The sequence below is a fragment of the Pseudophryne corroboree genome, chromosome 11, assembly GCF_028390025.1.
Source record: "Pseudophryne corroboree isolate aPseCor3 chromosome 11, aPseCor3.hap2, whole genome shotgun sequence".
Lineage (NCBI taxonomy): Eukaryota > Metazoa > Chordata > Amphibia > Anura > Myobatrachidae > Pseudophryne > Pseudophryne corroboree.
In genome coordinates this window covers 47,752,122-47,774,633 of record NC_086454.1, presented here as the reverse complement: position 1 = coordinate 47,774,633, position 22,512 = coordinate 47,752,122, and the positions used below count along the sequence as shown (strand labels likewise).

The following is a 22,512-nucleotide window of genomic DNA, read 5'->3' as shown; positions in this document are numbered from 1 at the left end:
AACATTCATGAATCTAGATTCTAAAAGAGCCTCAATGCCAGTCTCTAGGCCACAAATAGTTTCTCATATGGGCACAAGATACGCCAGTAATGTCGTAATAGAGTTCAAATCTGTCATTGGGGATCCTCTGGGCAATATGAAAAAGATTAGGGACATCGAATCTTTACGCGTTTCGCTGTCGCTTGGCAGCTTTATCAAGTGACAGCGAAACGCATTAGAGAGCCAGCCTCTGACTTGGACATTGCCAGACCACTCTGCGGGACACCTTGCAGTTACTACAAGTTTTTGGGAAACTCCAGCTACAGCCACTGTGGACATTAATAGAGGGAGAACCACCAGTCTTTTTGCGCAGGACCGTAGTGTATACTGGACCCTCGCTAGGTGGAATACTCTGCAACAGCCGCAAGGAAATTGGTAACTATTCACCTAAAGATTCGATGTCCCTAACCTTTTTCATATTGCCCAAAGAATCCCTAATGACAGATTTGAACTCGTTTACGACAATACTGGCGTATCTTGTGCCCATATGAGAAACTATTTGTGGTTTTTCATGAATGTTTTATATATTTGATTTATTTATGTGTATATATTAAACCTGTTATAATTGTTTTATTTAAAACACCTGTTACAATTTTATTCTTTGAGCGCTGGTTATATGTTATATTTTTCGTTAGACATGCTCTCTCCTGATACCGGCATTGCTACATTGATTTGCTGCGTTTTACAACCTGCAGATGGAAGAAATCTAAAAATGGTACCTTGTTAAAAGAATAAAAAAACTAACTCTTTAATTTTCTGTAGCTCCTAAATTTTGACTTGGGGGTCAATTCAATTAGGAGTGAGATGAGCAAGTTGCTGTTGCAGCGATGTACAGTCACCGGCTACAGCAGCGGAACTCTCCCCCCTCGCGGCCCAATCTCGTCCCAGACTTATGGATTTTTGTGCATGGAGCCGTGGACCACAAGTCCCGGCGGTACCATAAGTACTGTTATATACTCACAGGCACAGCATAGTTGCTCCTAATTGAATTGAGTTCTTAATATGATGTTTCTTTAGCTAAAGATGGCAGTATATTTTTGAACAATTCATTTATCTAGAAAACTGCAACTTTTTGCTAGGTAGATTGCTATCGGGTAAATCCTTTTTCGGGGAAACAATTATTTTGCCAGGTCGACGTTAATCATCTGCACATATAAAATGTAGACATGATTAAAATGTCAACGAAAAATTCCCTGGTGGTCTAGCGTCTCCAACGATGTCTGCAGACATCTGATGATGACTTTCAGCGGATCCAGCAGCGCTTGCAGTGATGAGTATGCCCAACCCCTAACTCTAACCCCCTAGAGCCCAACCCTAACCCCAACCCCCTGCTGCAGGTCCGTGCTGATTCTGTGTTTCACATGTTGACATTCTGCACCAGCTGATCTGTTTGGTGACATTTTAACCAGATTTACATAATTTATTATTATTTATTACCAGTTATTTATATAGCGCACACACATTCCGCAGCGCTGTACAGAGAATATTTGGCCATTCACATCAGTCCCTGCCCCAGTGGAGCTTACAATCTATATTCCCTACCACATGTACACACACACACATTCACACTAGGGTTAATTTTTTGGGGGATCCAATTAACCTACCTGTATATTTTTGGATCGTGGGAGGAAACCCACGCAAGCACAGGGAGAATGTACAAACTCCACACAGTTAGGTCCATGGTGGGAATCGAACCCATGACCTCAGTGCTGTGAGGCAGTAGTGCTAACCATTACACCATCTGTTCTGCCCTGATCACCATACCTGTTGACATTGTTTTGTCCAAATACAAATGTCGACATTTTGAGTAGATCCCGTAGGACGAGTCACTACTACATAATAAGAGCGTTACCTGCTGGGTGACCAGGACAGCCAGCGAGATACGTTGTAATGGATGAGGCTAAATGGTCCTTGTCATTTTCTAGAAATTTGGTTGGTGGAGGGGGGGTTATATATTAACATTTAAAAAAATATATTAAAGTGGAACGAGCGTTTCCTTTTAATTTAGCATGAAATGCTGCCACCTCTAGCACAGAGACTGTTGGGGAAACCTTATTTTAATATGTCTATTAATGTCTATGGTTCTTGCAGTTTGTTTTTCTCATGGTTACAAAGTGGTTCTACGTGACCTTGCTGTGCTCTGCATGGTAAGGTGTTACTGACGCACATCCTCCCCCGTGCTCCTGGATGCTGTGTCCCTCTTAACCATGTGACCTCATTGAGTTTTTAATCTGTCCTGTGTATAAGGCGTTGTTCTCCCAATGAGCAAGTTAAATGGAAATTGACGCTTTTTAGCAAATCGCTCTAAATGACTTAGAATAGTTTTTCTTGCTAAACCTCTAAGCTGAGTTTGGAGACAGTGGTCCTGTTCATGGCTTCTGTACAGTACTGAGTGCATGCCATTCATTTTTCTAAAGGTTGTTTCATCTCTGTGGCAGTAGGTGACATGTGGCACAATGTATGGTGGAATAACGTGACTCTACCAGAAAACGGCTTCTTGGGCCTGCTGGATCTAGTAGTTACACCACTCAGAGGACCACAGGTTGCATTGGTCGACCTTATATATACTCTTGTGAATGTTTCCAGGTGCCCTTACGTGGTGGCTCAGCTTAGAGTTAGGGTTCTCAAAAACATTTAATTTTGGGCTATAGTAATCTTCCCGCCCTGTTGACAAAAAGTGTCACCTGTAAATGATACCCTAAATTTGCTATGTACCTGTTTTTCCGTCCCCTTATAAAACCATGTAGCCAACCCTTTCCACGAAGTGCAATTTCCATTTACCAGGCTCCCCCTATGATTTGTCTTTAATACTGGGGGGTACTAAGCGGAAGCATAACATGTGCATGGGGTGTCTCTCCTTCCTTCCTAATGGCACGTGGATCTCTGTGTGCGTAGACTATGTGAAAGGGTTTGGAGGAAAGTTTGGTGTACAGACAGACAGACAAGACAAGTGTGCGCTGGGCTGGGATCACCAGGAGAAACTGCAGCTACACGAATCCCAAAAAGGTATTCTGCAACGTGACAAACCATTGTTACCCGGTGTGAGTGTGTGTGTGATTGTCACTGTGGGTCCTCCCCTGTACAACGCTTCTCCTGTGTTTCTCCCTCACGGTGTGCTGTAACCTGTGCTGGGTTTGCTGGATCTTGGGGGTTGTGTGCTTCACACTAATACGGTTTGCGCCGGGCAAGGCCTGTAGTATGACGCAGCGGGTTCTAGAACGCACTACCAATTGTCCTTCTCTTTATTTCTTAATAATAAAATCTGGGAGTTATAAATGTAATATAGGTCGCTTGTGATTTGGGTTCTTGTCCTAGCCGCAAATCACGAAGCATTTATTACTTTCTATAAAAGAATATCGTTAGAACAAAAGAATTAAATGGGCACAATTTGACAATGTGCCCATTAACAAACACTACATGATACGCCTAAAAACTAGTGAGAAAGGAAAGAAGACAAATAAACATAGCCATACTGTACATATGGTTAGGAGGAACCTTAGGAGATCCCACCTATCTCTGTTGAAGTTATGAAGTCTTATGAAGACCCCTACACACTCAGCTTGTTATTAGGGAGCTTAAGAAATGTATACGGACTGTCCAGTAGGGGGCAGCGGCCACCACCCTATAGCGTCTGCCTCTAAATACATTGGTGTCGAGCTTTTGCTAAACAGAAAATGTCATATTTTTCTGTGTGATATCCTGCTGCTTTAGCAGAGACATTTAAAACATTTTATCATTCTAGCTAGTTGTTAGTGTTTAATTACCATCCACGTTTAATCCTATCCATGTGTGTGCTTGTTAGCGGGTTTTAGGGTAGATGTATGAAACCTTTGTGAGAGATAAAGTGGAGACCAATCGGCTTCCAGCTATGCATTATCTAGCAGAGTCTATAAAATGACAGAAGCTGGTTGGTCCTCAAGGGCATCTTCACTTGATCTCTCAAAAGTTTGACATCACCCCTTTGGTCATATTCAACCGCATATATAGCAAACTGTAACCACGGACCCTCTTCAAGGTCAAAATTTGACTTGCCATTGATTTGAGGGTGAGAATAATCCTGCCAGTTGCTGATCACGGCCCCTCTCCCGCAGGGTCCTCAGGAGGCTTCATTCTTAGCCCATTCACTTGGGGGTCTCACTAAAAAGCCGCCTTGTCCAGTTTGGCTTTTAATGTATTCTGGTAACCCTGGCTTCAACCCCGTGGCGTGTAAAAGTGTATAACTAGCTTAAGGCAGAAGGATTACATGTTGCAACGTACATACAGGCTTTTATTAACTTTTAATAGATTACAAATAGCTTTTCTGCTGTTTATCCACCTAATTGTCTATTTTTGTTTCTTAAAGCGCTTAAAAAAAAAAATTTGTTTTAGGTTTTTTAATTTAATGAAGTTAGAACATTTAGTTTTTTTTTTTTTAGTTTTTTTTTTTAAGTATCGAAATATTTAATTGATTACTCCCCCACTCCCAAGTGTCTATAGATTCCATGCAACAACAGATTCCCATTTGCACCCAACCCAGCCCCCACCAGTGTCTATAGTCCCCCACCATGTTAGTCCTCCTGTAAGGTAAAGCCCAGCTGGTTGTGGTTACATTTTATGTGGCAGTGCCAGATAAGGGGGTCAATGAGAATAATGGTGCAACCAATGGTTTCCGAACAGATCATCGAAACCTTCATAAAGGAAAAGTGGATGTTGTGCCTGTAGCCACCTATTGGATTCTAGCTATACTTTTCTAGAATGTGCTAGATGTGTTATCTAGACTCTGGCTGCTATGAACAACTCCTCCACATTTCCTTTTAGAAGTTGTCTGAGTGATGGCGTAGTGATTTGTATGTCCTTCTCGTAGATTACTCAAAGGGATTTGGTGGAAAGTATGGCGTGCAAAAAGATCGGATGGACAAGGTAAGAGTGACAAAAGCGGAGAATATTAGTGGCGCGTTGCAGCGGACAGCGGAGTCCGCGCTTTGACCTCTGCTGAGCTGCCCGGGCATCTGCTCAATAATCTGCTAAATCTGGCCTCTTGTTTACAGGCGGCTTCTTCCTTTGAGGATGTGGAGAAGGTGGCTCCTAGTTATCAGAGAACACGGCCGGTGGAAGCCGGTAGGTAACGACCGCGTAACCTGACTGACGAATGAGGAAGAGATTTATGAAAGTTTCTAAAGAGGACAAGGTTTAGATGTTGCCTATAGCAACCGATCAGATTCTGGCTATCCTGTGATAGAATGCACTTGATAAATGATCACTAGACTCTCTATGGGCAACACCGGTATGCATCCTCTTTAGAATGTTTGATAAATCTCTTGGTTAGGCATATATCTACAAGGAATGGAGAGTGTGTTGTGCAGTAACATGCCTCAGACGAGTAGGGCCACAAGTTGGTTTACGTCCTGTTGTAGATCCCGCGTGCCGCTGCTTCTTACCAGTTACATCTGTGCAGCTGGGGGGGAGCCTGCATATATTTGTTTATTTCAATGCACTCTGTTCTAGCCGATGCTGCACAATTTTATGTCCGCTTGCAGAGAAGCGGAAAGGGAAATACGGTAACAAATAAGCGTGCCCGGGAACTGTGACCAGACTTACTAACTTGCTTTACCGGCAGCACACAGTCTTTCAGCCGTTCAGAAGTACTTGTACGTTTAACGAGGGTGCATGTGCAATGCATATGTACCATACAGTGTGCAGGGGCACAATACATGCACATCAGTGCCTCTGATATATTCAGAAGACTGCACCTCTAAACCTTGGATGCACTAAAAGCAGAAAAATGTACCTTTAATATTTGTTAAAACAAAATAAAAAGTACAGGTCAGACTCTTTCATCTCCATCCCCTGTAGTGCTTCCCTACACACCTGAGTGTTAGTTTCTGAATTAGAGAGTGACGGGTCCTCCGTAGTAACTCATATGGTATCTGATGACGGACGCAGGTGACTCTGCATGTGACAGCATGTGATTGTGTGGGGTCCAGTAACGGTATGGTAGCGATAGGTATGGTGGTCAGTGCCAAGTAAAGTTAATTGCAGCAAATGGTATCTGGAAGACCTCCTCCTCCTTTTCTTCCTCCTCCTCCTCCTCCTTTTCCTCCTCCTCCTTTTCCTCCTCCTCCTCCTTCTCCTCCTCCTTTTCCTCCTCCTCCTCCAAACTACATGGTAGGGATAAGACAACCCCTTAGAAAGCGCCTCTGGATGACCGAAATGGAGGGCAGTCATTGTGTGAAATGTGTCAGTAACCCTATGTGTGCCATTGGCAGATTCTTGAGAAGCCATTGACAGGTGTCCGCTGTAATATTTGTGCAGGCTGATAATTACAGTTGGTAATGATGGGGCAGTCTATCCCATTGTCCAGTGTGACTGTAACCGGAATGTGTCACCATTGTCCTTTAACTTTTTATAGAGGGAAACAAAGCGAGCAGCATTCGGGCAAACTTCGAGAACCTGGCCAAGGACAAGGAACTGGAGGACCGTAAGAAGGCGGAAGCGGAGAGAGCACAGAGAATGGAGCGGGAGAAGCAGGAGCAGGAGGAGGCCCGGAGGAAGCAGGTCAGTGCTGACCTTAGAACGGGGATCACTTGCGTGGAAGCTTGTGTCTGATTCATACTCAGATGCTGCTAAAACATTGCACGTGCCCCAATGTTCTACTTCTGTCCTGATGGTTACTCGGAGCTCCATGCAATTCCAATAGGCGTTACTGGGCAGTGACTTGGGGGATAGTTGTAGTCAGTGGACGTGTTTGAGGCGGTCTGTGTCGGAAGACACAGTTCCATTGGTACTGGTGGCCATGTACTGTCAGACTTCTGAGCAGCCATAGACAAGTCTCAGGCGCTAGGGAAAGTTGATTATGGTAATAAAACATTGTTCCAATGAGAAAAGCGCAGATAGCATACCATTTACTGTGCTAGTTTGGTCACTAGAGGGCAGTGTTCCATTGGAGCAGACTGCATATGTGTGTGTATATGTATGTATGTATGTATGTATATATATGTATATGTGTGTGTGTGTGTATATATATATATATATATATATATATATATACGTACGTATACTAGGTGCTTCATCGCGCCCTACGGGCGCTCTTCACACCGTCGGAAGGGGCTGCGCCCCTTTAACCCCTGCAGAGACGCGGGACGTCGGGGAGGGGACACAGACGCAGGGCGGGGACACAGAGACGCAGGGTGGCAGGGAGGGGATACAGAGAGGCGGGGCGGCAGGGAGGGGAAGCAGAGAGGCGGGCGGCAGGGAGGGGAGGCAGATACGCGGGCGGCAGGGAGGGGACGCAAAGACACGGGGCGGCAGGGAGGGGACGCAGAGACGCGGGGAGGGAGGGGACGCAGGGTACCAGGGAGGGGACGCAGAGATGTGGGGAGGCAGGGAGGGGACGCAGAGGCGGCAGGGAGGGGACGCAGAGAGGCGGGCGGCAGGGAGGGGAGGCAGATACGCGGGGCGGCAGGGAAGGGACGCAGAGACACGGGGCGGCAGGGAGGGGATGCAGAGAGGCGGGCGGCAGGGAGGGGACGCAGAGACGCAGGGCGGGGCAGCAGGGAGGGGAGGCAGAGAGGCGGGCGGCAGGGAGGGGAGGCAGAGAGGCGGGCGGCAGGGAGGGGAGGCAGAGAGGCGGGCGGCAGGGAGGGGAGGCAGAGAGGCGGGCGGCAGGGAGGGGAGGCAGAGAGGCGGGCGGCAGGGAGGGGAGGCAGAGACGCGGGGCGGCAGGGAGGGGAGGCAGAGACGCGGGGCGGCAGGGAGGGGACGCGGGGCGGCAGGGAGGGGACGCAGAGACGCGGGCGGCAGGGAGGGGACAGACGCGGGGCGGCAGGGAGGGGACGCAGAGGCGCGGGCGGCAGGGAGGGGACGTAGAGCAGTGGGTGGCAGGGAGAGGACGCAGGCGGCAGGGAGAGGACGCAGAGACGCGGGCGGCAGGGAGAGGACGCAGAGACGCGGGCGGCAGGGAGGGGATAGAGAGACGTGGGGCGGCAGGGAGGGGACGCAGAGACGCGGGGTGGCAGGGAGGGGACGCGGGGTGGCAGGGAGGAGACGCGGGGTGGCAGGGAGGAGACGCGGGGTGGCAGGGAGGGGACGCGGGGTGGCAGGGAGGGGACACAGACGCTGGGTGGCAGGGAGGGGACACGGACGCGAGGCGGCAGGGAGGGGATGCGGGGCGGCACGGAAGGGACGCAGAGACGCGGGGCGGCAGGGAGGGGACACAGACGCGGGGCGGCAGGGAGGGGACGCAGAGAAGCGGGGCGGCAGGGAGGGGACGCAGAGACGCGGGGCGGCAGGGAGGGGACGCAGAGACACAGGGAGGGGATGCAGAGACGCGGGGGCGGCAGGGAGGGGACGCAGAGACGCGGGCGGCTGGGAGGGGACGCAGAGAGGCGCAGCTGCCTGTGCACTCTCACCTGTGAAGTTGGTGTAGCGGCCACATTAGCAGGCGCGCTGTCCCCCGTCTCTGGCCTGTGGAGCCGGCAGCCCAGGCCCTGTGGTGTACAGTCCGGGAATCTGGGGATGGTGGGAGGCAGCGTTGTGTGCGGAGGAGGCAGCGGGTGTCTGTACTGGCGCAGGGGGGGCTATGAAGCCTTCTCCTGCACCATCCGTCCCTACTGATGTGTATGGCGGCGGCAGCAGTTACAGGCGCGGGTGATGCTGCGCCGTAACTGCAATCTCTTCGTCCGTTGTGCGGACGGCGTCTGGCGGGACAGTGGGTCCCAGGCGCTGCTGCAGTGCGGGAGCTGGCGTTGGGGGTATGTGGAGGGCGGGAAGGGTGGTGCGGGCTGCTGCTGTCTGGTCGGCCGTGGTGCGGGCGGCAGGGCCCGGCCACCGTGTCCGTGGGAGGTGCTGGCTTGTGCGGCGGGTGGGTTCGGTGCGGTGGGTTAGGCTGGGCAGTGTGTGCTGGTGAGTTATGCAGGCGTTGGGGTCGGGGGTGTCTGGGCTGTCAGTGGCTGCTGGAGGGGGGTTTGGGGTGTGTGGTGCGGGTGGCATTGGGGTGTAGGTGGCACGGGAGGGGTCTGTTGTTACCAGGCAGTGTGGGGTGTCCATGCCCCGGTGGCTTCTGGCTCAGTGGCAAACGCAGGATTTTCATGGGGGGGGGTTTCCGTGCGTGTATGTGTGTGTGTGTGTGTGTGCTCGTAATTGAGGAGCCAGCACACTGCACAAGCTGTGTATGTATGTATGTATGTATGTATATATATATATATATATATATATATATATATATATATATATGAGTCTTGGAGAGGGCGGCACTCAGAGACTTGAACAGCAGAGGTGAATACAAAAACCCCGCAGGGCAACCTTTAATGTAACGTTTCGGGGACGAACCCCTTCTTCAGACAAACAGTGCGAGCACAAACAGTGTTCAAATACACAAACCAATCAGTGAAAAACGACTTACCCTCCTCCTCAGTGTGTTTCCAGGTGTCCCTGGCTGACGAGCTGCAGCGGCACCTCCGGCCGCGGGATCCCCGTCGCGCCGGAAGTGACGTCACCCGCCCGGCCCGGTTACCATGGAGACACACTAAAACAAAGATCGGAGCAGCATAAGATATATGCACACACGCTGGCACTGTGACAAAACAAACGTGGACAGTGCATTGCAAACTCAGTACATTGCATGACAGTGTCTACAGACTTATAATGGCCAGCAGATTTCATAAAAAAATAGTGTTATATCCGTGCGCACAATATCAATGAGGCCAATCAATACAAAACAATAAAATTACACAACAATAAAAAACATAGTGGAAGTCACAATAAAAGACCTCAAGTAAAGTGCTGGTGCAAACATTGATGTATCTATGATTAAAAACTTTAGGGACACAATAGAATCGTTCTAATGTTAAGTATGGTATACTCCAGATTCATGCTGCCCTCTTGTGGTTCAAACTAAGAACGGCCTGGATACTTGTATCATGTAATGATTTTGAACAGACAGGACTAAACCTTGTTTCCATAACAATAATACTTTCAGAATAATTAGTTAAATGATGCTGCTAAAAGGTTACGTATATCCCAATTTGCCATTTACAAAAATTGAGTCAAGCCTAGTGATTCATTGAGCCCCTTGGGTGATACACAATCCAGCCTGAAGATCCACCGGGATTCCAATTGTAACAATTTTCTCCCTCGATCCCCCCCACGTCGTAGCGGGGGTATGTGGTCAATGGCCTTATATCTCAGGCTGGCCAGGTTATGTTTAAGATGTACAAAGTGTCGGGCTACTGGTTGTTCACTGGTCCCTGACAATAAGGCATTTCTAATAGCCGACCGGTGCTGGGTTAATCTTACTTTTAATTGGCACTCGGTCTTTCCAACATAATAAAGGCCGCACGGGCATATTAAAATATAGATGACAAACCGACTAGTGCACGTTAAAGGCCACTTAATTTTAAAACGCTGCCCTGTGCGGGGATGGGGTACAGTGTCCCCTGTTAGTAGATACGAGCACGTTGTGCACCCCAGACACTTGTGACAACCGTTTTTTCTGGTTAAAAAGTTGTGGGGCGTGGGTGGTGTTAAAAACCCTGTGACATCAGTTTTAACTAGCAGGTCTTTCAGGTTCCTGCCTCGTGAATAACTTGGTCTGAGATTGGTTTTCTGAAAGCACTTGAGGTCTGGGTCTGAACTGACCATGTGCCAGAGATTTTTAGCGTGTTTAATAATTCTTGGGCTCTGGGTATTGAACTCATTAACCCAAGTGACGACCTCCTGTTTGTTCTTACTTATGCTACTTGCAAGTGGTTTTTTGAAGATTTGTTGGGACACCCGTATGGCTTTGTCTTTGGCCTTATGTAGTTCCTTGACATTGTAGCCCCTGTCACTAAATTTTTTGACCATGATGTCTAGTTGGCCTGAAGCTTGGTTTAAATCACTGTTGTTTTTGCATACGCGCAAAAACTGTGAATAGGGGAGACCTCGTGTTGTTGATTTAGGATGAAAACTATCCGCATGGAGTACAGCATTGCGGTCTGTGGGCTTTGTATACAAAGTAGTATGGATCCTGTGATCTCTAATCAGTATGCATATGTCCAAAAAACAAATTTCGTTTGTGCTACTTGTCATGGTAAACTTAATTGGACTATTTTGTTTGTCTATAATCGACATTAACACTGAAAGATCATCCTGCCAAAAAATCAACACATCTATATAGCGTTGGTAAATGAATAATGCAGTGGCTATACTCTGATTTTCAAAAAAGATGCTTTTTTCAGTCTCCCACATGAAACAGTTGGCAAACGACGGGGCCACCGGGGACCCCATCGCACACCCGGTAACTTGTTTGTAGAACACGCCATTAAACATAAAGTAGTTGTGTTCTAGAGTAAACAGCAGCAGAGTTAAGAACAAATCAATGTCAGGACCATTGTACAAAGAGTTACCAAAAATTAACTTACGGACAGCCTCTACACCTGCTTTGTGCGGTATGCAGGTGTACAGACTAGTGACATCCAGTGTCACTAGTGTCACCTTGTCTGGAACGACTCCTACTTGTGCAAACTGCTTTAATAGAGTGCTGGAATCTTTCAGGTGAGTGAAAGTGTCTTGAATGCAGGGTTGTAGATAGGAGTCTAGGAAGATAGCCACTGGTTCGCACAGAGAACCACGGGCTGAGATAATCGGTCTGCCCGGTGGTCTCTGCGCGTCCTTGTGGATCTTAGGCAATGTGTAGAATATGGGGATGACAGGAAACCGACTCCCCAATTTATCCACCATTACCTGGGATAATAACCCCTGCTCATGTGCCAATTTTAGAATGTTGTCCAACTCTTGCTTAAATTCAATAGTAGGATCTTGATCCAGTTTCAAGTAGGTCGACGTGTCCTTAAGCAGTCGTTCACATTCTTGTATGTAGGCTGTTGTATCCTGGATGACGATTGCGCCTCCCTTGTCGGCTGACCGTATTATGATATCTTTCCTTGTTTGGAGATCTCTCAAGGCTTTCCTCTCCTCATGGGATAAGTTGTGTCTGGTTGGGCTTTCCGGAATCTCTACACTCTCTTCCAAAAGACCGTGGAAAGTCTTTAAAGATGGATTGGAAGATTGTGGATCAAAGTGTGAACGTGGCCCTAGTTTACGTACCCGTTCAGGTAAATTGATTGTAGAAGCGGTGGGCGGCTGTTTGGAATAGAATTCCTTTAATTTCAGAATCCTGTTGAATTTAAAAGTTTCAACTTTCCATTTAAACTTGTCGATTTTGTTTGTAGGAATAAAGGTTAACCCTTTGTTCAAAAGACTTCGCTCGGCGTCGGTAAGCGCATGATTAGACAGGTTGAAGATGGTGTCTACTTGGGCTTGCGCTGTCTGACCTTTGGTTTGTCGTTGTCTTTGCGACTGGCCCCCCCGCCTCGTTGGCCTCTTCCCCGGGACACCGCGTCTAACCGGGTCCGCACCCCTAAAGGGGTCGTGCTGGTATTGGCTGTGGCTGAGTTGGGGGTACTTTCTTCTGATTCGCTCGCGGAAGTACTGGAAAATCTGACCCTCTGCGTTTTCCTCACTGGGTTTGGGTATTGTCGTCCCCGGAAGGCATTCGGGATCTGGTGCAGCCAATTATAGACCCGGTGCTGGGCATAATCGGCCTGTACTTTTTTGTGTTTTTCTTTTTTGTATCTGACCAGATCATTCCTATATGTCTCCAGCTGCTCTTTAAGTTTGGAAATCCAATTGACCGACTGATCTTGTGTCAGAGTCTCCAGGTGTTCAAGTTCAAAAGTGGCAATTTTTTCTCTTGCCGCATTCCACTCTCTTGTTGACTCCTCTATTACTAGCAGGATCAGATCCATGGAACACTTGTTCAAGATGGAGATCCATCTCTTGCAAAAGCTTGTGTTATGACGACCAATTGTTGGTGTGTTATGGACTCTGAAACCACGCGGGATCTGCTTGGCCCTAAAATAGTCGGAAAGTGTGCGGCTGTGGTATAAAAAGTCTATCTCCCGTTTCTTGATTTTAAACAGCTCCTTATAGATCTCAGCGTTAGACTCAATGAATTCTTCTGTAAGAGCAGTATCTTTATGGAGAATATTAGCAGCATCGACGTCAGAAAAGCTTAATGTTTCATAGTTGTCACATTCCATCAAGAATGAAGTAAAATCTTCTTCTCCGGTGGAGGTAGCCATCGTGCTTCTAACGTGGGTGGCTTATCCTTATCAGAAACTAAAGTGTCCTTGTGCTGTAAATATTGGATACCTATGCAGGCAGACCTATAGGACAACTGCTGGAAAATTAAAGGGATATTTTTATCCTAAGTTTACAAGTGGATCCCTTCTGTTGGACTTCACTGATACTTTGAAAAACTGAGGAAATGCCAACCCAATGAGCCAAGAAAAATGAATGAAATATATATCTACATGCTGGAGAAGAATATAATTCATTAGGTGGCCTATAATAAGGAATCCCAATAAACGCTATCATATTCTGGGAATAATTTTCTTCAAGTTTTTTCAACTTGGTAATAAATATTTTTCAGTACAACTTTGGTTCAATTAGAACTTCATACCTTTTGAATACTACAGTTATTCCAATATAAACAGAGAGCTGTTATTTAGAAAACACCCCTGAAGAAGTCGATATAGACGAAACGCGTTGGGTGAAAGCTCATTATATTGTTGTTTTTTTCCTTATACAAATAATGTTGAAATATACAATTGTATCTCCAATGTAAAAGAAAAGGAAAAGTTTTATGATAAGTTTTAAATCAAAATATTTTAATAAAGAGATATATGTGATTCTAATATGGGTGTATAAATGTGTAAGGTCATCCTCTCTTTATATAACATCCACCAACAGTCATCTAATTATATCAGATTATAGAATAAGAGCGCTCCATAGAGATATTTCTTCTTTTATCTATCTTTGATCCTTAGCGACAAAGGATTCTCTCTGTGTTGAAGCTTGCTTTCCCGTTTGGAAATATAATAGTATTTATGTTAGTAAACTCAGACACTAACTGACATAAAGTAATTAGACATTTCAGTAGTGTATAATAAGAGCGCACTAAGTGAACATACTAATATATATATATATATATATATATATATATATATATATATATATATATATATATATATATATACACATACGTACACACACACATCTGTACATAGACATACACACATACTGTACACAGCATACATGTGTACACACAGTTTACATGCACACATCATACACACACACACAGTATACATACTAACAGTATACATGCAAACATACAAGCATAGTATACATGCACACAGCCACACACGCACAATATACATGCACACAACACACACACAGTACACATGCATACAGCATATATACATACACACACAGCATACATAGTTACACACTATACATGCACACAGCATACTGTACATACACACAGTACACATGCATACAGCATATATACATACACACACTATATATGCACACAGCAAACATACATAGTTACACACACACACTATACATGTACTTAGCATACATACATTAATACACACACACTATACATGTTACATAGCAATACACACATCCATTAACATTGAACAGAACCCCCTCCTCACCTTACACTACAGTGGGAGCCGAAAACAGCAGCCACTGCCTCACGTAGCTCTGTCTCATGGCCCCTTGAACTGCCTGAGAGGAGCTGCGCGCTTCCGCTGCAGCTCCCCCTACAGGCAGCCAGCAGCGGCAGCAGCCAGGTTCACACTGTCACTCGGACAGTGTAAGGAGGAGGGAGCTGCTGCATAAGCTTCTCCTCATTAGGCTGGTGGGCGGATTATGTGTCTGCAGCTCCGTCCTGCTAGTGGTGTGCTGGGACAGGGGAGGAGCTGCTAACTCCGCCCACCACTGTGACTCCACCCAGCGTTAGAGGGCCAGGCACACACAGTCACAGGGCAAATATATAGGAGATGTGTGTGTATATGTGTGTGTGTGTGTATATATATATATATATATATATATATATATATATATATATATATATATATATATATATATATATATATATATATATATAAATATAGATATTTTATTGTCTTTTGTGGGATCAGCTACAGTATGAAGAGTCGACAGTCTATGCAAAAATAGTTTTCATGTGGAATATGCGTGCGCACATGGCTGCAGTTACAGTATATACAGTAGTCATACGTCGACAACAAAATGTGCAATGATAATATCTCCCAAGCAACCCTTGTGCACATTTTCTTGTTTAGAAAGAAATGAGGGACAATTATTCATATATTTTATGAGCTAGGCTAGTCCCAGCATTGTCACAAGCCCACTTAGAAAGGAGATCGGGAGTAATTGCTGTAGCTATTTATTATGTGCTGCAGAGTTATGGTCTCTAAGATCAAAGGAAAACCATTTGGATGTGATCTGATTTGAACTGAAAAAAATAACGTCCTCTTTCTGTGTTATGTCCAGGAACAAGAAAAAGCCAAACCTGCGTCTCCTCCTCCATCCCCCAGGCCCCGACTTGTGGTTGAAGAGGCTCCAGCAAGCCCCGTCTATGAGGTATGAGGCGGCTGAATAGTAAATTAATACAAGTCTAGTACCATAAACTAATAACCGTATTTGAAGTTTGTAGGGACTTTTCTACTGTCTGTGTTTAAATACAACAGCAAGGATTTCACCATGGATAGTAGGTTGTGTCCAGCTATGGCTAATTGACATTTCACCTGAACTCTGCTGCCACCTAGTGATTATATGAGAAGTGTCACCCTACCGCACCCCTCTGTCCCGAGACTGTTAATGCAGGTGATAACGCCACAGGTGACTGTACATTTCCTTCTTCTGCTATCCTTGATGCAGGACGCCGCTCCTTTATATGAGAAGGAGCCAGAGAAAGCCGTCCCCGAGAACATCTACACAGAGGAGTCCGATCACCATGATGCAGAGAGCCACAAGGCGGAAGCTCCGGTCACAGAGGCGGTGTACGAGTCGGCAGAATACCAAGATGGTAAATATACTAGACAGCATCTGGGATGCACCTGGGAGAATGAGTCCTCTCCGCGCTCTCTGTTCCTCAGTATGGCAAGTGATGGAGTGGGTAATTCAGATCTGATCGCTGGGCTGCGTTTTTTGCTGCCCTGCGATCAGATAGTCGCCGCCCACTGGGGGAGGGGGAAATTCTGTGCAAATGTGCCTACTTACGCTTCGTTAGCAGAGCTGCACAAAAAAATCAATGCGTGCAGGACTTACTCAGGCGCTGCAATTGAATCCTGCTGACCGGGTCCGGAGCTGACGTCAGACACGCTCCCTCAAAACGCCTGACCACGCCTGCGTTTTTCCAGACACTCCCTGAAAACTGTCAGTTGCCACCCACAAACGGCCTCTTCCTGTCAGTCACCTTACGAACGACCGTGAGACTGGATCCTTCGCATCATCCTGTCGCAGGGCGCCGATCCCCGTAGCAGCCGTCCATCGCGCCGGTCCAGTGCGGCTCAGACGCATGCGCAGTTCAGATCTTATTGCACGCAGCGATCAGATGTGAATTACCCGCATAGTCCATAATAACTGTACTCTGTTGTGGAGACCTGACTGGTAGCTACTCGGTTACAAGCGAGGACACAATACAAGGTTGTGTCCATGTAGGCTATTTTTCACGGCACATAAAGCTTTTAATAGACATGATACATTCTATCCTCACTTGTTCTAGCAATCAGTCGCCCGTTATTTGTATCCGTTGTCCTGTGTTTATCCCAGCGCTGCTTCATCAGCGATCCACAGGCAGATTATACACTGCAATGTCATAGCATTGAAATGGCTTAGCTCGTATAGGGTTATAGCAGATCATCAGATCTATAGTGCCATTGGCCAATGACGAAAGTCAACATCCTACCTTAAAATTACTGTCTCTACATAAAATACAAAAACCTGAAAGCGCAGTGCTATATTCACACGTGTCTTTGGGGTTGCTTAGTAACAGTCAGATATTTTTGTGAAACATGGACCCATCAGAGAAGATCCATCTTTTTGACTTTTCAGATGCTGAGGAATCACAAGTCCCAGAGGGACGCAGCTGACGTGCTGTCGGCTGCTGCCTCTGATGTAGATAGAAACGGAATGTTTGGCGGCTCTGTGTGTGGGCACAGCTGAATAAGGGCCGATGTTTGGCGTGCTTTTGGCCGACTTGTTCAACTTTTTTTTTTAAAACTACAACCTTTTCTTCTCATTTCAGTGGAAAATACATATGCCGAATATGAAGGCGACCTCGGAATCACAGCCATTGCTCTGTATGACTACCAAGCAGGTAGGTTTCGTCTGCACATAGTTTAACGGACCACTAAGTGCCAAAAGCTATGATTTTGAGATTTAAAAAGTAAAATACATTGTTTCCCTATTGGTCACCCTGACATTCCTGCGCAGTTGTATGTAAAACATTACATGCATTTCCACTGCAGACCGCTCCTCCCAAATCTTTAGGACAGTGCTAGTTACTGAGACATCACTGGGCCCGCCCCTGTGTGTGTATCCACCAATCCGCACTGGGCATTCCTGCACAGCAAGTCTGCAAAGCTGTCACTCACACTTCCTCTTTAGGCAGAGGAGCACCACCCTTCTGATATATAAAGCTCCATTTAGACCTACTTAGGAAAGCACACCATGCATATTAATCAGTTTTGTAGGAATCGTTACTATATTTGTAATGCTAAATAATGATTTTACATAATCTTTAATTCTGCGTGGAGCCTTTTTTTCTCTCTTGTTTGGCAGAGGTTTGTTGTTGGGGTTGATCTTGTAACGAACAGGTTTTTCTCTTCCCCAGCTGGAGACGACGAGATCTCTTTTGACCCTGATGATATAATCACAAATATTGAGATGATTGATGAGGGATGGTGGAGAGGGCTCTGCAAGGAACGCTATGGGCTCTTCCCAGCAAATTACGTGGAGCCCCGGCAGTAGAACAGCAGCCGCCAGTCTTCCCAGTGAGGGGATCCTGCTGCAACCTGACCCTGTGTTCTGCAGTGTTGCACAACGCGTTTCGCTGTGGCAGCCCCACTGATCTGCAAGCTTCTTTCTGAGCTGAATTTTGCCATAATTACCTGAGCTGGATTCTTACACTACAAATCATTATTTTTTATTTTTTTTCCCCCTATTCTTTTGGAGCGGGAGCAGTGTTCTGCATATTAAACTTTTGTGTTTTTTTTTCCGATCAGGCTTTTAATGTGCAGTTACCTGCCGCAGAGCTGGCAAAATGTATTTTAAAGGCTGTTAACCCATTTGTTGCCAGGTGTGCCTTCACTTCACTGGACGTTTGACCGAGGCTGGTTTATTATGCGGTCCTTCCCCTACCATTGAGTGGTTTCATGGAAGGTGTCTCTGTATTGGTATGCTGGCCGACATTACTCTTCCCAATTTTAGTTACTATTATACAGTTAGCCTAGACCTTTACTGGGAACATCAGGCCTTGTTTGCCATGTGTGTACCAACAAGCCAAACGTCTATATCCGTTATGGAAGCGCTACTAATGATCTGGTTTCATTTTATGCTTTGCTTCTGATGTGACCGACTTAGGCCGTTTGTTTAGTTTAATGGAAAGTAGAGGGGATACTGTAATATGTCATCGCATTAAATCTTTTGTGCCAGGGCAAACGGTTTAGCACTGTGCACCAACAGAGATCATTAGTCAGACCCTGCTCTCTATCCTTTTAACGCAGTGCTGACTGTTCTACCTACTCTCCGTTATTCTGTCATTTCATGTCAGCCAGAAATCTCCAGTGTTACCAAAACGGCCTCAGGCTGAGGTGCATTAAAACTGTGAGTTACTTACTTTATATTATACAATACATAAGGTCATTAATAAGGGTCAAACCATAGGTTTTGCATATTTTTTTTTTTTTTTTTTTTTTTTACCGTTTTTTTATTTTTTTGTGGTGGTGCACCTCCTCGGGTCTTCAGTAGTTCTAGGAACCTGGAATAAGAACTGCAAAAATGTAAGAAAAGTTAACATAGAGACTTGGTGTTTGGAACAGTAGGAGGTGAGAACCTCACTCTGATTTTACATTTCCCACCCGGTGGATGACATGCGATGTGGATCCCTCTGACCGGCATGTCCAGCCCTCCCCTCAATATGGTATAATCCTTCTTTGACACTCCAACTTCTCCCATTTTTTTTTTTTCCCAACCAAAAAAGGAACCTATAATGAGGAAACATCATGAAATGTATTTTGCAAGCTGAAGAAAGAAGGGGCCTCGATTAGCCTTCCTAATGTTTTCTTGACCATAAGATGGTGAGGAACCTTTTCTTGAAGCTGTGAGAGCTTTCACCCTCCATTCATGGTGGATTCTATATATATATATATATATATATATATATATATATATATATATATATATATTTATTATTGCTAGGTGGGACAAGTCAGCTTCCAACCACATTATGGCTTCATACGTTTGCCCTTCCCTCCTACAGTTCAAGTTTGAGGTTTTTGGACCAACCAGAAGGAAAAGGGGTCTCTCTTCGTACTGTGTGTGGTGGAGAGGCGGGCTTGTACTGGGCCCATGGAGAGGGGTGTAACATGAACTGGGTGGGTTTTTTAATCTTTCTTTTATCTGGTTTTGCATTCTGCACTTAATTATCTATGATTTTGTAAATGAAGCTTAAATAAAGTCATTTTTCCAACCATCTGAATTTAGTACGTTTTTTTTTTCGCGCCTGAAATAAAGAAATTGGAAAATCCATGAGCATTATTACTGCTATTTTTTTCCCTCCCACTGTTAATACACCGCCAGAGACTGTTCCCCGGCGGAATGGAGCAGAAGTAGCAGGGGACACAAGTAGGAGTGCGCATGTCCCACACCACCACCACATTAGAATAGCCTTCTCTTCTTAGCCTTCTCTTCTTTCACGCAATTGCGTGAGCTCGCTGATTGGCTGGCTCTCCTGCTGTGTGCTAACCCCCCTATCCTCCGTCATTAGCAACTCTGGGGCTGTGCTCCTGCTGCAGAAGGGTGGGCCTTTGTCTCCTGGTTCATGAATTTTCTTACGCCTGATGCAAGTTCTAATCTGCAACACTAGTGTGCATCGTAGGTCAGTGTGAGTCTAGATAACTATTTATGCAGTGTATTCTATAGAATCAGATGTCCCAAAAGAAATTACTTCTTTAAATTGTTTGCTGTAGGTCATATTGGCATGTAAGCTGAATTACAGGAAGCTGATGTACTGACAGTGTGCCCAATCACTATACATTTGTTTTCTGAAATTGTGGCCGAGTCACATTTCCTTCTGTAACACTGCATTTCTTTTTATCTAATTTTGTGCCTACCGCATCATATTAACATATGTTACAGAGTCATCCACGTCTGAGCTACCCTACTATTACAATTAAAATTGTCTTGCATTGCTTCCCATACTGTTTTAGATGTGTGGCATCACATATTGCTGAAGATTAATCTGCCCCACCTCATTGCATATGCCAGTGACAGATATTTTTGCCAATTATATCATGGGTACATTATCTACATTGCAACTAGGCAATGTTTGTCCAGTACATTTGCAGACCATATGATAACTTTTTGTTGCTTCTCAATTCGCTGTGCAATTAAAAAAAACAATTACTGATTAGTCTGCTACACCCCCCTGCTTCCCTCATTCTTTCATGCTATTCATTAGCGCTGTGTTTGTCACCCCCAATGTGCTTCTGTCTCATTATGCGGGTCTCTCCTTTTTCCCCTCTCTTTGGGGGCGATTCTGTTTTGCACGGACTACACCCGGTTCTTTAGGGCGTGCCAAAAGTAATAGGTGCCCGATTGGAGCAACAATTGAATTGGTTAACCGGTTACCCATTGAATCACTCCCATGGTGTCCTTTTTTATATATATATACACATATATATATATATATATATATATATATATACACACACACACACACACACACACACACACACACATATACTGGGGCAAAAAAAGTATTTATTTGGACAGCCACCAATTGTGCAAGTTGACCCACTTAAAAAGATGAGAGGTCAGTAATTTCCATCATAGGTACACTTCAACTGTGAGAGACAGAATCTGAAGGACAAAAAAACCCCAGAAAATCACATTGTATGATTTTTAAGCAATTTACTTGTATATTCTTGTGGAAAATAAATATTAGGACACCTACCAAGCAGCAAGATTTCTGGCTCTCACAGACCTGTTACTTCTTCTTTAAGAAGCTCTTCTATCCTCCACTCGTTACCTGTATTAATGGCACCTGTTTGAGCTGGTTATCTGTATAAAAGACACCTGTGCACACCCTCAAACAGACTGCTACCTCTCCACCGTGGCCAAGACCAGAGAGCTGTCTAAGCACACCAGGGACAAAACTGTAGAGCTGCACAAGGCTGGGATGAGCTACTCGACAATAGGCAAGCATATTGGCGAGAAGAGATCAACTGTTGGCGCAATTATTAAAAAATGGAAGAAATACAAGATCACTGACAATCTCCCTCGACCTGGGGCTCCAGGCAAGATCTCACCTCGTAGGGTATCAATGATCTTGAACGGTGAGGAATCAGCCCAGAACTACACGGGGGGACCTGGTCGGTGACCTCAAGAGAACTGGGACCACAGTCACAAAGGTTACCATTAGTAACACACTACGTCGTCATGGAATGAAATCCTGCAGCACCCGATAGGTCCCCCTGCTTAAGCCAGCACATGTCCAGGCCCATCTAAAGTTGGCCAGTGACCATCAGGATGATCCAGAGGTGGATTGGGAGAATGTAATGTGGTCAGATGAGAGCAAAATCAAACTTTGGTATAATCTCCACTTGCCGTGTTTGGAGGGAGAAGAATGATGAATGGCATCCCAAGAACACCATACCCACTGTGAAGCATGGGGGTGGAAACATCATGCTTTGGGGCTGCTTTTCTGCAAAGGGGACAGGACGACTGATCCGTATTAAGGAGAGGATCAATGGGGCCATGTTTCATGAGATTTTGGGCAAAAACTTCCTTCCCTTAGTAAGAGCATTGAAGATGGAACATGGCTGGGTCTTCCAGCATGACAATGACCCAAAACACACCGCCCGGGCAACTAAAGAGTGGCTCCGTGAAAAGCATTTGAAGGTCCTGGAGTGGCCTAGCCAGTCTCCAGACCTCAACCCAATAGAAAATCTGTGGAGGGAGTTGAAAGTCCATGTTGCTCGGCGACGGCCCCAAAACATGACAGATCTAGAGAAGATCTGCATGGAAGAGTGGGCCAAAATACCTGCTACAGTGTGTGCAAACCTGGTCAAGAACTACAGGAAATGTTTGACCTCTGTAATTGCCAACCGAGGTTATATTAGAAAGTATTGAGTTCAACTTTTTGATTGTCCAAATATTTATTTTCCACAAGAATATACATAAAAATAAATTGTTTAAAAATCATACAATGTGATTTTTCTGGTTTTTTTTTTTTCAGATTCTGTCTCTCACAGTTGAAGTGTACCTATGATGGAAATTACACACCTCTCATCTTTTTAAGCGGGTCAACGTGCACAATTGGTGGCTGTCCAAATACTTTTTTGCCCCACTATGTATGTG

General features: G+C 45.5%; 1 protein-coding gene across 7 annotated transcripts in view; it reads left to right on the top strand.

Moving 5' to 3' along the window:
• Window positions 1-19,626, top strand: part of CTTN (cortactin) — a 43,346-nt gene extending 23,720 nt beyond the window's left edge. For 5 of the 7 annotated variants that reach the window (XM_063944126.1, XM_063944123.1, XM_063944124.1 and 2 more), the window contains 8 exons: window positions 2,935-3,045; window positions 4,883-4,938; window positions 5,067-5,136; window positions 6,428-6,573; window positions 15,421-15,510; window positions 15,808-15,955; window positions 17,177-17,248; window positions 17,765-19,626. In XM_063944126.1, the coding sequence (XP_063800196.1) occupies window positions 2,935-3,045; window positions 4,883-4,938; window positions 5,067-5,136; window positions 6,428-6,573; window positions 15,421-15,510; window positions 15,808-15,955; window positions 17,177-17,248; window positions 17,765-17,901 (830 nt within the window). In that variant the 3' untranslated portion in view covers window positions 17,902-19,626. The remainder of the gene's footprint in view (window positions 1-2,934; window positions 3,046-4,882; window positions 4,939-5,066; window positions 5,137-6,427; window positions 6,574-15,420; window positions 15,511-15,807; window positions 15,956-17,176; window positions 17,249-17,764) is intronic. The other 2 variants (XM_063944125.1, XM_063944122.1) reach the window with 1 other exon arrangement.
• The last annotated feature ends 2,886 nt before the right edge of the window (window positions 19,627-22,512 follow it).